Genomic DNA, 13925 nt, shown 5'->3' with positions numbered 1-13925 from the left:
TAACCTATACTTATCAGAAATATCTCCAGTAGTGAATACTGATTAAATTAGCCATTTTGGTATGTCGTTTTACTCCGCAGTCACTGAGTGTATTGGGTTATTTCACAGCCTGCCAACTTGATGTGGGAGAAAAGCCTAAAGTGATGCAGGACTGAGGCGTGCACCACTAAGGTGAAACCCACCAGTATTCTGGGATTTAAATAAAAGCGACAAAACCATTTTCTGTATTCATAGATCCACCACAGGTATAAGGGATGATTCTACCCAGCGATATGCGGCACAGTCGGCCGGGAATAATAGTGGACGCCAATCATGTTACAGAAAACGTGTCTACCAAGTTTCAATAAAACACAATTGCATTTAAACATTCCGCAACAAAGCCCCCGCTTCCAGTAAAGTTCCCATGATCGGTTTCAGGCGGGTATACTTCAGCGATTGCAAGGCAGTGAGGAGCGTCACGCCAATAGGGGGAGATGAACGCATGGAGATGCAGTTTTCCCTCAGCATCAATTCGTTTGACTTCCTTGGCGATGGTACGTATTAGGGGCAAGGGGATTATGTCTGAAGAATGAAATTCTGCAAAACAAGACCAAAACTATGAGTGTTTAAACAAAAGACCCTTTCATCAATGTCATGATTGGGGCAGGCAATTTCCTATTTAATCAACAGTCTTAAGCATAATTTTTTTTCACGAATTTTCAGGGACAAGTAGTATAGGTAATGATGGTTCTGCCGCAACTCCACTGGAGCCAGATTTATATACCTATACTGCTACTACAGGTGGCATTTTTTATGTGTAAATGACTAAGCGATTCAAGGATAGTCATGAGATTAAACTAAATTGACTCTAGCTCACTACCACCTGGATTCAATCAATGCTTCTATGATATAATTTTTTATAGGTAATAGGGGTTCTGCCGCAACTCCACTGGAGCCAGATTTATATACCTAACCTGCAACTACAGTGGCATGTTTAAGGTGTAAATGACTATGCGATTCAAAGATAGTCATGAGATTAAACTAAATTGACTCACCACCACCTGTAGCCATACAATGATACTATTAGTACAAAAACAATGATGAGACTAAACTAAATTGTAATGAAAATATTCTCTATTATTTTTATTCATACGTATACCATTATTTTTAACGAAGTGATACTCAACATTTTTACTAAGTTCTTCGTTCATTTTACTAGGAGACCAGACTATATACTCTTCCTGGTAATTGGAAAGAAACAATTGATGACCGTATTTGGTTGGTTTGACATCACTGATATAATATATACCTTGTGGTAATTCTCTCCATTTGATAATTTTGTCCCTAAGCAAAAATGTTTCAATAGCTATTTCGAGTTCTTCCTTTATTGCTTTGTAATTTTCCATTATTATATACTTATGTAAGCATTCTTCTAAATGTGATCTAATGATAGTAAGCAATCTATTTTTAATCTCCAACCAGTTCTTTGGTTTTGGCACGGAATAAATGACGCGCTTGTTGTCTCCCCTGTTCTATGAACTTTTTCTTCTTTTCTTCGCTAATACCACTGGTCTTACGAGAATTAGATCGAATATCTTGCTTCATTACGTTGTATTTGGTGAGTTCCGACAGCACTAAACGAAACTCCTCCTCGGATATCTTACAATCAGCCATTACTGTTGAAATATGATCCTCAATGCTATTCAACTTTGCTTCGGCGAGTATCCGATTATTATCATGTTTTAATGCAACCTACGAGAAATGAATTTTATCATTATTCCTGCCAGTCCTGAGACTCCGGCAGCTATTTCCATACCAAGTATGATAGGCATGGCGATTATAGTTGATAATAAACCAAAACCGGCTACACCGAGTTCCATGCCAGCTGTAACAAGCGCGGTGTCAACTCCGTCCAGAGCATTCATGGCTCTGCGATACTTTTTATACAATCCAAGTCTAGACTCCCTCTCCTATTCTATTTGATGTTTTATGTGGCTTATTTGATGTAATCGAAATCCATCAACAGTATCCATCTTTTCAAATGCCTCATCGAACACCGGATATAAACTCATAGTGTATATTACGGTCATATAATAGTCTGTAATTGATCTTGCTTAAATGTTTTGAGAGTATACATCAACCTTATTAAATGTATATTATACGGCAAGAATATCTTAGTAAGAGAAACGCTGTCACTTTTAATAATTTGGACCACCTCAAGGGTTGAAACGGGTGATGCTCCAATATGAAAATTACTGCAACGTCGACGCTCGTGTTTCTTGAGCCATTTTATCGATAGTCCTGGTAATATTTCGAAGGCATTTTCTGGTGCATCTCTGTACAAGACTTCAATAATAAGTGTAGAAAGATTAGGTATTGCACTCAAGTTCTGTTTAATATCATTGAATTCAGTAACCAAATTTAAACTAACATTTTTTACTGCTGGACGACTATAGAACATATGACCTGGGTTTTCTGGCAGGGTGTTGACTAACACACTTTTTCGTTTTGATGGGATATAAGCCCCGAGTACGATCCCACTATTTATTATCTTAGTTAAATTATGTGCTTTACCCATCACATACAGTGGGGTAATGACGATATTCAATAGCCACTCGATGTTTGCTTCGACCATAGTCCATTTATTATCATCGTTGTGAGTAAGATTGTACGAAGTGTTTTTTTTAAGGAGTCTACTAACATCGACATCACTTAAATCTACTAGATTACCTGTGAATGTAACTTCGTACTGATTTGATCAAGATGGATGCACAACTCTTTATAGGGAACTAAATCGGGTAATTTAACTCCCTCAAATGATGAATTGATTACTGTTACATCTCCTCTCCATCCAAGTGTAATTGCTAATCTTAAGAAAAGCTTTACACCCTTTTCTCCAGCGTTTAAATTCAGTATCCCATTCGACTCATTTTGTGTGAGACTAATTCCATTAGGGTTAGGCTTAAAAATTTCATCATTTAGTGAGCATACACTGTAGTACCCTTCAAGTTGACCATCCGAATTATCGATGGTATGAAGCAGTTCAATAGACTGACCATTTGTTATTCTCGGGAGTGTAACATACATATTAAATATACAATGATAATATAACATAACTTAAATATAAAAATCAACTTATATTACTAATCAGTCGATTTTAGTAAGTGCCTCTGGTGCTATTTTTTGTTAAATTCCCTGATATCTTTGAAAAATACAGGTTCACAGCAACTAGTGATAAAATGGTGCACGATTGGTTCCACAATCCAGTGCAATTTTGGCAGAATCAGTTAATCTTTGCCCTAGGTGTGCCACAACGGGATGTGGTGTATCTCTTTATGCTCCAGGATTTGAACTAAATAAGTCTGTTTTATCATTTCACTTGGACTATCAGATTAGACGTATACTTAAAGAAATTAGTGCCCCATTACCGCAGGATCGAGCATGGAATGCATCAAATAATCCGTACAATAGGTGGGCATTCGAACGTATTTGTCAGGAATTTAATATTTCTACGAGTAAAGATTGGCGTATTAAAGGAATAAACCATGGCCTAGGTGGTCCGTACAGCGGTAAAAAAACTGTTAAAGAAGAAAGCGGTGATTTAGTTTAAAAAAATCATCAACCATTCGATCCATTTAAATTTTTTACAGAAAAACAATCTTTTTGTAAGATTACATAATCTTAATCATAGCTGGGAACTTTCGAGTAACTATTGGAGAGGCTCTCTTATGAGTTTTATGGGTGGTTTGGCTTATATTGTTACAAAATTTTTACAACTGAACGATTTCTAAATGATAAAACAGAAAATAATTTTACTAACCCAGGAGTTGTAAGAGTTAATGAATTAATAAGAACTTATGTATGGGCAATTCTCGGTGCACAATCGCAAACACGAACGTGCATTATTGGTTCTTGGGCCGTGCTCGATGCACAAAAACAGTTTGTCGCAAACGTGGAGGACGCCATTAATTCACCAGTTGACATACCATCTTCTATAAAGCGTTATCAAGATGTATTACAGTACGCTCAATCCAAAGTTGACTATGTTTTTGTGGCGTGACTGTACATGTCTCCGAGCAATATGGAACTTAAGATCAGTCAAGTGATAGGTTATGATAATAAAATTGTTATTGCTACCGATCAACAAAAACCAGGTATAAATTCAGATATTAACACTGAATTAATAACGCAAACAAACACAGGCGAAACGGGAATAGTCAAGCCACAAATATCTACTAACACATCTACTAACGCACAACCACAAGTGCCACCGCATATTGCGGCTAAAAAATCAACAACATATCGATGAAAAAACAATGCTTATAGTAGGTGGAGTCGCGGCTGGTTTACTCATGATTTGGTTAAATAGTTCTTAGCGGATACGTACAACAGCCCTGCAATTACTACAATCAGTGCCCACAAGTTTTGACTAAGCCAAGTGGTGGTCTTAGCTAATAAATTCAAGAGCCAGGAATCATTACTCCCTATTATACCGGGAAGTGCAGACACAGCTTTCCCAGTGAGCTTTTCCAGTGCTGAAATGCTTTTAAATGCTTTTTTATCCACTCTTTTATACCATCCGTCCAAGGGGGTGTACCACCACCTGTACCGCCACTACGACCGGTTAACGAGAGAGTCAAAATTGATATAATAAATCCCAATGCGGTTAAAATACTGGCAATGGTTATTCCCTGTTCTCTGAACAATGTTTTGATTTTATCGGCCAGTGTAGTGTCATCGTTGAGGACTTGATCGATAGTTTCTCGAATTCGACTGATTTGTGAACGAAGTGCCTTTCTATTACTCGAAGCTGCTTCAAGGCGGGCCGATCTTTCGTCTTACTAAGTTACGTAATCTTTCTGCAACGGATAGCTTGGCTATATTATTGATGAGTTCTCCCAACATTGTTTGCATTGACTTGTCAAGACCCCGTAATTTCCTAATACTGAAGTCTGAGACTGTGGAGTTATCGTAGTAGGTATCAAAGATTTCTCTGAGTCTGTCCGAGACCACCTTTGAGCTTTCTTCCAAATTATCTATGTTACCAAGTCCAAAGAACCTTAGTAGTCTTCCCGGAAAGTTTTTCTCGTCGTGAGTAGTCCACAAAACCTAATTCATCCCGAACACTGCTGATACCGTGTTTAGCGGCTATCGTAGGCAAGGCTAGGGGCTTACGAGTACGAGAATTCATAAGATCAATATCTGGAGCGCCACGCAGTAGCAATATTCCTTTACTATCTAATTCAAACTTTGAATAGTCACAACCAATTAGGCTTTTTTTAAAGGTATCGTAATAATCATTGACGGTTGATTGTAAAAGTTCATCGTTAAGATTCATGCCACCAAAGCTGGTTTCATCAGTACCCTCTTCGATTGTACTAGGGTTATCAAAATCATCTACATTAAAATCTTGCATTTTTATATTAAACATAAGGTTACATAATTTCAATATATCTTTTTGCAATATGGACGCAAGTTAAACCCACAACGTAGACTTCGAGATCCATTAGGGGTCAAAGCAATTCATCAGTCTGTAACTATCACTAATTACCCGAGTACCATTGATCACAATCAAACGCTTCTGGTTCGCTTTCCTAATCTCGGCGCACACGATGTGTTAGTTCTGGGAACTGTCCGACTAGCATTTACGATTATTTTGACTTCTGCCGACGTTAACAGGGAGCCCATTCAGAACATAGGTCGTGCTATCTTTAAGAAAATTGTGATTAAAATTAGCGGTAATGAAGTTTTGAGTATCGATGATAGCGATGTATACTATTGTTACATGGATCTCTGGAGAATGGATAAAGAGCGGGAAAACTTACAATACCAAGGTATTTGTAATCGGAACACATTGAGACTGCGTGTAGATGCTTCTAGTGGTGATAATACCGTAAAAGATCAGACCGTTGCCGACGCATTAGGTAACCGATTCTATATTCCGCTCGACTTTGAATTACTAGATTCCCACATGCCCTTTTATCAAGCATCCCTAGGCGATAGGTTAGAATGCAAACTCGATTTTAATGACTATGGTAGAGTAATCAAAGTCACTGGGGATGAAACGGCTAGCTATTCCATTGACAATATCTCGCTGGAGTATGATATGATAACAGATCCCGAATTAGCCAGACAAATTCGTAACCAGTATACAGGAAGTTTAGCAATTTTGAACGACCGTGTGCTTCGACATGGAAAGATCACGAGGAACAAAAAAGATACGATGTGGAATATCAATCTAAACGTCCCCATGAGATCGTTCCTAATCAACTATATGGTCAATGAATGCTAGCGTATCAACAGTTGGATGAGATTAAAAAACTTCCTTCTATAAAACGAAGCCCAGAAGTGCGAACAACGAACGATGACCAACTACACGGCAGTGGGTGGAGAATAGAAAATGCTAACGAGGGTGTCACTATACAGATAACGAAGCTCCAGGAATTGGCTGGTAAATTAAACATATATTTGTACGTGATTATGAATGCGCAACTTAATATACAGAATGAACAATTCGTGCAAGCAATCTATTAATAATCTTTTACCTAAAGAACCACACTGCGCTATCATCTGCGGGCAAACGGATTGTGGAAAAACAGCTTTTATTCTAGATATTTTAGAAAGTCATTATCGGGACGTTTTCGATCATATTATTATTCTGTGCCCGACTAAGCATTAATAAAACATACCTATCGAGAGATTGGGTAATGAATGACGACGGGGTACACAGAGTTGATCCGGGCGATCGTTTACAAGACTGTTTACAAGTATGTCACGAAAAATACAAAGGAGAATCAACCCTTTTCGTAATAGATGATTGCAGTGATATGCTTTCGTATTTAGCATTCTCCGGACGGCATACTCAGCATAGCGTTTGGGTACTTACTCAAAAATACAACTCTGTCTTGAAAGATCTCAAAGAGCAGACCAAATGGGTAGCCCTGTTTCATTGCAAAGACCGAGATTCATTCGAGGAATGTCTACGCGAAAATGATGTCATTTATACCAAGCTCAAACGAGATAAAGTCAGAAAACTGTTAGCAGCAACGAAGCATTGTAATCTCGTATTAAAAACCGATCAACCAGCTGCTTATGCAATTGCTTAGTAAAATATGGCAAAATTATAGCAAAATGTGGCAAAATGTAGCAAAATTATAGCAAATATAGCGAAGTTAAAGCAAATATATTGAAAAAATACGATAAATTGAACATCAGCGGTTGATATGATATAATGTGGTTTGAAATCCTCATTCTTTCGCAACAGTTTATTATTACGGGCTGTATTGGATATGCCATATTTTATTATGTTAGACTTAAATATCTCCTTAGGTATTACATTATGGAATGCGACGAACTCATCGAACAAATGCTCAAAGAATCTGATCAACATGCAGAAGAACCTATGACAGATAAATCTTTAGATAAACATAGAGAAAGACTCGCAGCTTTGGTAGCTGGTGGAAAATGTTCCCAATATTTTGGGGAAAATTATACCATCGAAAACATTGATAACATGACCGACGAAGAAATTAAAAAATTGTACGCGCGTTACGAGTCTAGACTGGGAGCTACTATGACTAAAACAATAGGTTCGGCTATATTACAACTATACACAGTCGTAGCTAGTACGTTTCTTCCTATCCCGGCAGAACATCGCATGTATTTATGCGAATCTCTCGAGAAAGACCCATTCATCAAACAGGCTATAAGCTCAGTAGGCTGTGAGTTTTATCATAGATACGAAATGTTCTTAGCTCCACTCACCACAGCTTTAATAACAGCTAGGTATTGTCAATTTAAACATACGTGCCCACTTAATAATAATGGAGACTCAACAGATTGTGGAAACACAATAACAACAAGTGACACCACAACAGATTGCGAACGAGGAAATAACCCCGATTGCAACACAAACACAAGAAATAGTGAATGAGGAAATACCAGCGATTGCACCACAACCACAACCACAAAAACAAGCCAGAGTGACGAGGAAGAACCCCCCAAAAATCTTGGCTGGAAGAATGGGCGGGCTTGCACGGAAAGCGAAACTAATGAATAATTCAAATATTGATCCGAATAAAACTTGGGCACTAGTAGGAGTTGTGGCTATAGCAGCTGTATGGTTGTTTTATAAGACCGGAGAAGAGAAAACGTCACCCCCGATGTCACAACAATAAGTTCAATTAGAGGTTAGCCCTCATAAAATGCTATAAGAAGCATGACTACTCCAGTTACAGACGGTAAAATGTTGGTAAATGCAACGTATCATTCAGCAGTGGTCAGCGGCTTGGCCATTGGCTATAGCTAAAATGATTACTAAGGCCACACCTCTCAAGCTAGATTTTAATGGTTATGATATCGGTATGATGATTCTTCATATAGGATTGGCTATGTCAACATAAGATATGCTCATCAAAAAAGGGCTTATCCCGGAAGATATAATGAAGTAATTAAACATTTGAATAGTTTACATTCATATAAACATTTGAATATTTTATATTCATATAATATGGCATCAATTGCAATGATGGTCGGTGGAGCTGTTGTTAATGCTTTAGCTTTTTCGGGGAGTAATATTTTATTTTCTAGTATGAGAGGTTCTGAGCAGAAAAGACATAATAAAGCATTAGAACAACTTGAAGCAGCCCAGTCACAATGGACCAGAAATAGGATATTAAGATTAAATTTTATTAATGAAGAACTATGTAAACAAGGACATTCAATTCAAACGTTTAAGGATGTTGAATCTGCCATGCACGAATACTTCCTCTTTTATGGGACAAAAATTGACCCTATGCCAAAACCAACAATGAGTCAGTTTTATACACCATCAGAGGAACAAAAAGACCGAGAGGTAAAATTTATAATATGTGGGTTGACTGCTGTATTGATTTTAGGTTACACAATAACTACGCATAAACCATGACCTAGTTAAGGCGAGCGAGTCAGAGTGACTGCTAATCAATAAATCACCAGTGGAGATGTTAGGCTGGGCATGCATTTAGACAAATGATAATAGAAGTGTATATTTATCACAATGGCGAGAGGCACATCAACATGTAAATTCATACGCATGGGCCGATTAAAAATTTGCTGTATGTCGGGTTTTTGTGGAATCCACTCCATTGCAATTAGAAAAGGGCACATTAATTATTCATATTCTGTATGTGGGATTGGGGTCAAAGGTAGTTACTGTTTATGTAAAAGTCACGGTGCTGACAAGAAACAGTTTCAAATTATTTATGAGAGGAACAAGGCTTACCAAAATTAGATAAATAGATTAGGTAGAATTCAAACCAATTAGACATTAGTTCACATGTATTTATATATCACAATGACTTATGTTGTCAGAGAGCTGAAAACTTTAGCAAAGCAACGTGGTCTACGTGGATATCCTCAAATGAATAAAGCTGAATTGATCGATTTACTCGGTTTGGAATACAACAAACACCAGACTGTTAGAGAACTCAAAGCTCAAGTGAAAAACAGTGGGCTGAGAGGTTATTCTCGAATCAGAAGAGCTGAATTGATCGTTTTACTAGATAATGATAATAATAAATCAATTGACGATGTTGATAAAAAACAACATGAATTAAAATTTGTACCCACATCCGCCGGCATTGGTAAATATCTAAGAGGTGGGAACATGGATATTAATTCCAACATGGATGTTAATGATGTTAAGCCCATCATATCAAGTAAAATTAATGAGGAGTTAGATGATTTACATAGTATAAAATACCAGCTGACGATTAAAATGTCATTGAGTAAAAGTAACACAGACGATAGCACTGAATATACCGAACCATATTTCCGAAGCAGTCAAGTTATAACCGAATCTGATACTATAAACGCATCATTAGATACATCAATTCAAAGGATACAGGAAACTTTAGAAGGCTGGACTAATAGAGGTTCTGGTTGGGGTGTGAATAAAATCGATAGTTTACATTTAGATATAGCAAATTATATGCCCTTCAAAGGTGGATCTTGTATAGATTTACCTCCGCATTATAAAAAGAAAAAAAGCCATAATTAATGTAAAAAATAAATACGATGACTGTTTAAGAATGATGATAAGATCTGCATTGTTCCCCGTAGATTCTAAAATTGCAAATAGACCTTCAAGCTATCCTCAAAACGATGGACTCAACTTCGATTGTATAGACGAACCTACACCAATCTCACAAATTGATAAGGTGGAAAAGCAAAATAATTTAGCTATAAATGTTTTCGGACATTCTAAAGGAATTGTTGAACACAGGATAAGCTCCGCTCCGGGACATATTCCCAGAATCAATTCATTTCTGATCAAAAAAGATGGAAAATATCATTATACATGGATAAAGAGTTTAAACAGGCTATTATACGATCAAACAAAACATGCTAGAAAGAAATATTTCTGCGAAAGATGCCTGCATGGGTACAGTAGACAAGATCTATTAGAAGCACATAAAGAAGACTGTAGAGGTGTTGGACAGACTGCTATCAGGATCGATATGCCTAAAGAGGGAAAAAATATATTAAAATTTGAACATTATTGTAATCAAATGCCAGTACCGTACGTAATTTACGCCAACTTCGAAGCGCTTATCAAACCTATAGAAAATAATCAAGATAATAATCTAGATACGTACAAAACTCAAGAACATATTCCTTGTGGGTTTGGATATATAGTTGTAAGGTATGATGGGAAAACAAACCTGCCCGTGATTTACAGAGGTCCCGATGCAGCGGGAAAGTTCCTAGAATATCTACAAAATGAAGAGAGAATAATCAGGGAAAATTTATCGTGTAAGAAACCCATGTGTATGACGAGGGATGATTGGAGGGCCTATAAGAAGTCAAAGAGTTGTCATGTTTGTAATAAACCCCTGAATGGGGATTCCATAACAGATAACGTCACAGGTAATTATCGGGGAGCCGCGCTTAACTAGTGTAACTTGAAACTAAAAATGAATTCTCAAACAATACCCATCCCCGTTGTGTTTCACAACGTTAGAGGATATGATTCACATCTCATTATGCGAGCTATCTCAAAGACCGACGCCGGTTTAACACGCATTCCTAATTATATGGAAAAATATACATCATTCTCGTTGACTAAAACTATACATTATACGGACAAGGATGGGAAAGCCAGAATAAAGCAAAGTAAATGGCTTAGATTCATAGACTCTGTACAGTTTCTGTTATCTTCTCTGGACAATTTAGGTAATGCGAACAATCCCGATGACTTTGCGATAACAAATCAATATACCAATAGGTTAACTCGTCATTTGTTGCTGAGAAAAGGTTTATATCCTTACAAATATATGGATGATTGGTATAGATTCAACGAAACTAAATTACCACCCCTTGAATCATTCTATAGTAACTTAACAGAATCTAAATCAACCGATGCCGATTATGAACACACTCTGACGGTGTGGGATAGATTAGGTTGTAAGAATTTAGGTGATTATCACGATCTGTACTTAAAAACTGATGTACTGTTACTCGCTGATATATTCAAGATATTTAGAAAGACATGTTTAAAACAATATGGCTTGTACCCGGCATGGATACTATTCCAGTCCCGGACTATCATGGGATGCATTGTTGAAGAAAACCGGTGTAGAACTAAAACTACTCACAGATTACGATATGCACTTGTTTATTGAGAAAGGATTAAGAGGTGCTATATCGATGGTAGCGAAAAGGTATTCTAAGGCTAATAATAGATTAGTGGAAGGATATGATCCGAGTAAACCCAACACGCACATATTATATCTCAACGCTAACAATTTGTACGTATGGGCTATGAGTCAACCTTTACCCACGGGTGGTTTTGAGTGGGTCGATGATATCGAAGTGAATGATATCCATAATATCAATGTAAATAAAGGGTACATACTAGAAGTTGACTTGGAATATCCAAATTTGTTACACAAAGATCATAACAGTTATCTGCTAGCTCCCGAAAGATTAATGGTTAATAAAGATTGGATGTCAGAATATCAACACTCCTTGATGGGTAATGCTAGGTTAGCTAACGTAGAAAAACTCGTACCAAATTTGATGGATAAGACAAAATATATAGTTCACTACAGAAATCTCCAGTTATATCTATCGTTAGGTATGAAACTAAAGAAAATACAGAGATTTCTAAAGTTTGATCAAAGCCCTTGGATGGAGCCCTATATAAGGCTGAACACAGATTTAAGAAAGATAGCTACCAGCGATTTCGAAAGGAATCTATATAAGCTCATGAATTACTCAGTATTTGGTAAAACTGAGGAGAATCTAAAGAAGTGTGTTGACGTTAAATTTGTCAGATCTAATGAGGAAGAAAGACTCAGGAAACTCATAGTCAGTCCAGCTTTTAACAGAAGCAAGATATTCGATAACGACTTAGCCGCGTTGCATATGCAGAAGAGTAATATAAAATTCAACAGACCGGTGTACGTCGGTATGAGTATTCTTGACTTGTCAAAACACTTAATGTATGACTTTTATTACAAGGAACTTAAGAAGCAGTACGGCGATAGATGCGAGGTGTTATATACCGACACAGATTCTTTGTTGATGGAAATCAAACCGAGGATGTGTATAAAGATATGGCAGAAAAAATAGATATGTACGACATGAGCGATTACCCAAAAGATAATCTTCTGCAGAGCGTAGTAAATAAAAAGGTGTTAGGTAAGATGAAGGATGAATGTGCTGGGACACCTATAGCAGAGTATGTCGGATTAAGACCTAAGATGTATTCTATAAAGAAGTCCGATAATGGAGAGATAAGAAAAGCTAAGGGTGTTAAGAAGTATGTGGTAAAAAAGCATATCAAACACGAACAGTATAAAGAAGCATTATTCAACGGTAGAACGTTCAAACACGAAATGAACTCTTTAAGAAGTTACAATCATAGAATATATGGATTAAGAATGAACAAGACATCATTATCCCCCTTAGATACAAAGAAGTGGATTGATAAGGATGGTGTAACTACCTATGCTTATGGTTACTTAGGGCGGTAATACTGTATCGTTGGGAACTATGAGCAACTCTTCTTTTACAAATGCCCGGTCCATCTTTAAGATAATAAAGAATAGGCTCTCCTTCTTTCATAACCAATCGACTAATGTTATATGTCTTAAGAGACCTAATCGGATCGGTTGTGCGACGTAGGCCTCAATTGAGTTCACCGGGCTGGTATAATTATCTTACGCTTACTCTATCCGGAAGTTTTTGTTCTTTGCCTCTCCTCGGTGCTGAAGATTCGGAAGTCACGGATTTCATTTTAATTGCATCGGATGGTTTCTTCCCGATTAATCTTGTTACTTCATTATTCAGCGATGATACAACAGCTGATAATCGTGTCACCCATTCGGTTGATCTCAATCGTTCCGATTTCATTCCGATCCCATAATGATAGCCAAACAAACGTTCAGCTAATGTCCTGTTAAAGCTTTCGACGATAGCTTGACTACGGTGGGGGGCCTCTCTTTTCACCACGCCTGATTTCGACATCGTGCTTTTTTAACAGTTTAGTTACCGTTCCCATAAACTCGCGACCGGGATCTACTTGAAATAGCTTAGGCCATTAAAGTGGTCCGCATTTATATATACGGCTTAGTGCATCAGCTACTTCTGTTGAATCTTTCGAGGTTAATGGCTCAGCCTCTTTATATCGGCTAGCCACATCCACTACGGTTAAAGCGTATTTATTCGTTTAGCATCTTACTTTATCGTGGGGAAGAAACAAGAGGTGAGCCTGATGAACTTCATTCGTTGTAAAAATATCAAACTTCTTCCTCGGTATATAACGCGGTGCTGGTAAGTATATTTGCAACATCGCTTGTTTCTTTAACCAATCCTTGGCCACATCTTTAGATACCTTAGCTGCAGTGACTAATTTTTTTATTGCTCCTACACCTTTCCAATATCCTCGTGGGCTATAGTAA

At 37.4% G+C, this 13925-nt stretch overlaps 1 protein-coding gene across 1 annotated transcript in view; it reads left to right on the top strand.

Annotated features, from left to right (window-relative positions):
- The window catches only part of LOC139472309 (uncharacterized), a 50242-nt gene that overhangs the window by 26358 nt on the left and 9959 nt on the right, over window positions 1-13925 (top strand). Inside the window, exon 5 of the mRNA XM_071254753.1 lies at window positions 418-533. Coding sequence (XP_071110854.1) covers window positions 418-533 — 116 coding nt within the window. The remainder of the gene's footprint in view (window positions 1-417; window positions 534-13925) is intronic.

The sequence above is a fragment of the Haliotis cracherodii genome, unplaced genomic scaffold (assembly GCF_022045235.1).
Source record: "Haliotis cracherodii isolate W230 unplaced genomic scaffold, xgHalCrac1.p SCAF_24, whole genome shotgun sequence".
NCBI lineage: Eukaryota > Metazoa > Mollusca > Gastropoda > Lepetellida > Haliotidae > Haliotis > Haliotis cracherodii.
Note: the sequence above shows the minus strand (reverse complement) of the source record. Positions and strands in the feature narration are given on the sequence as shown.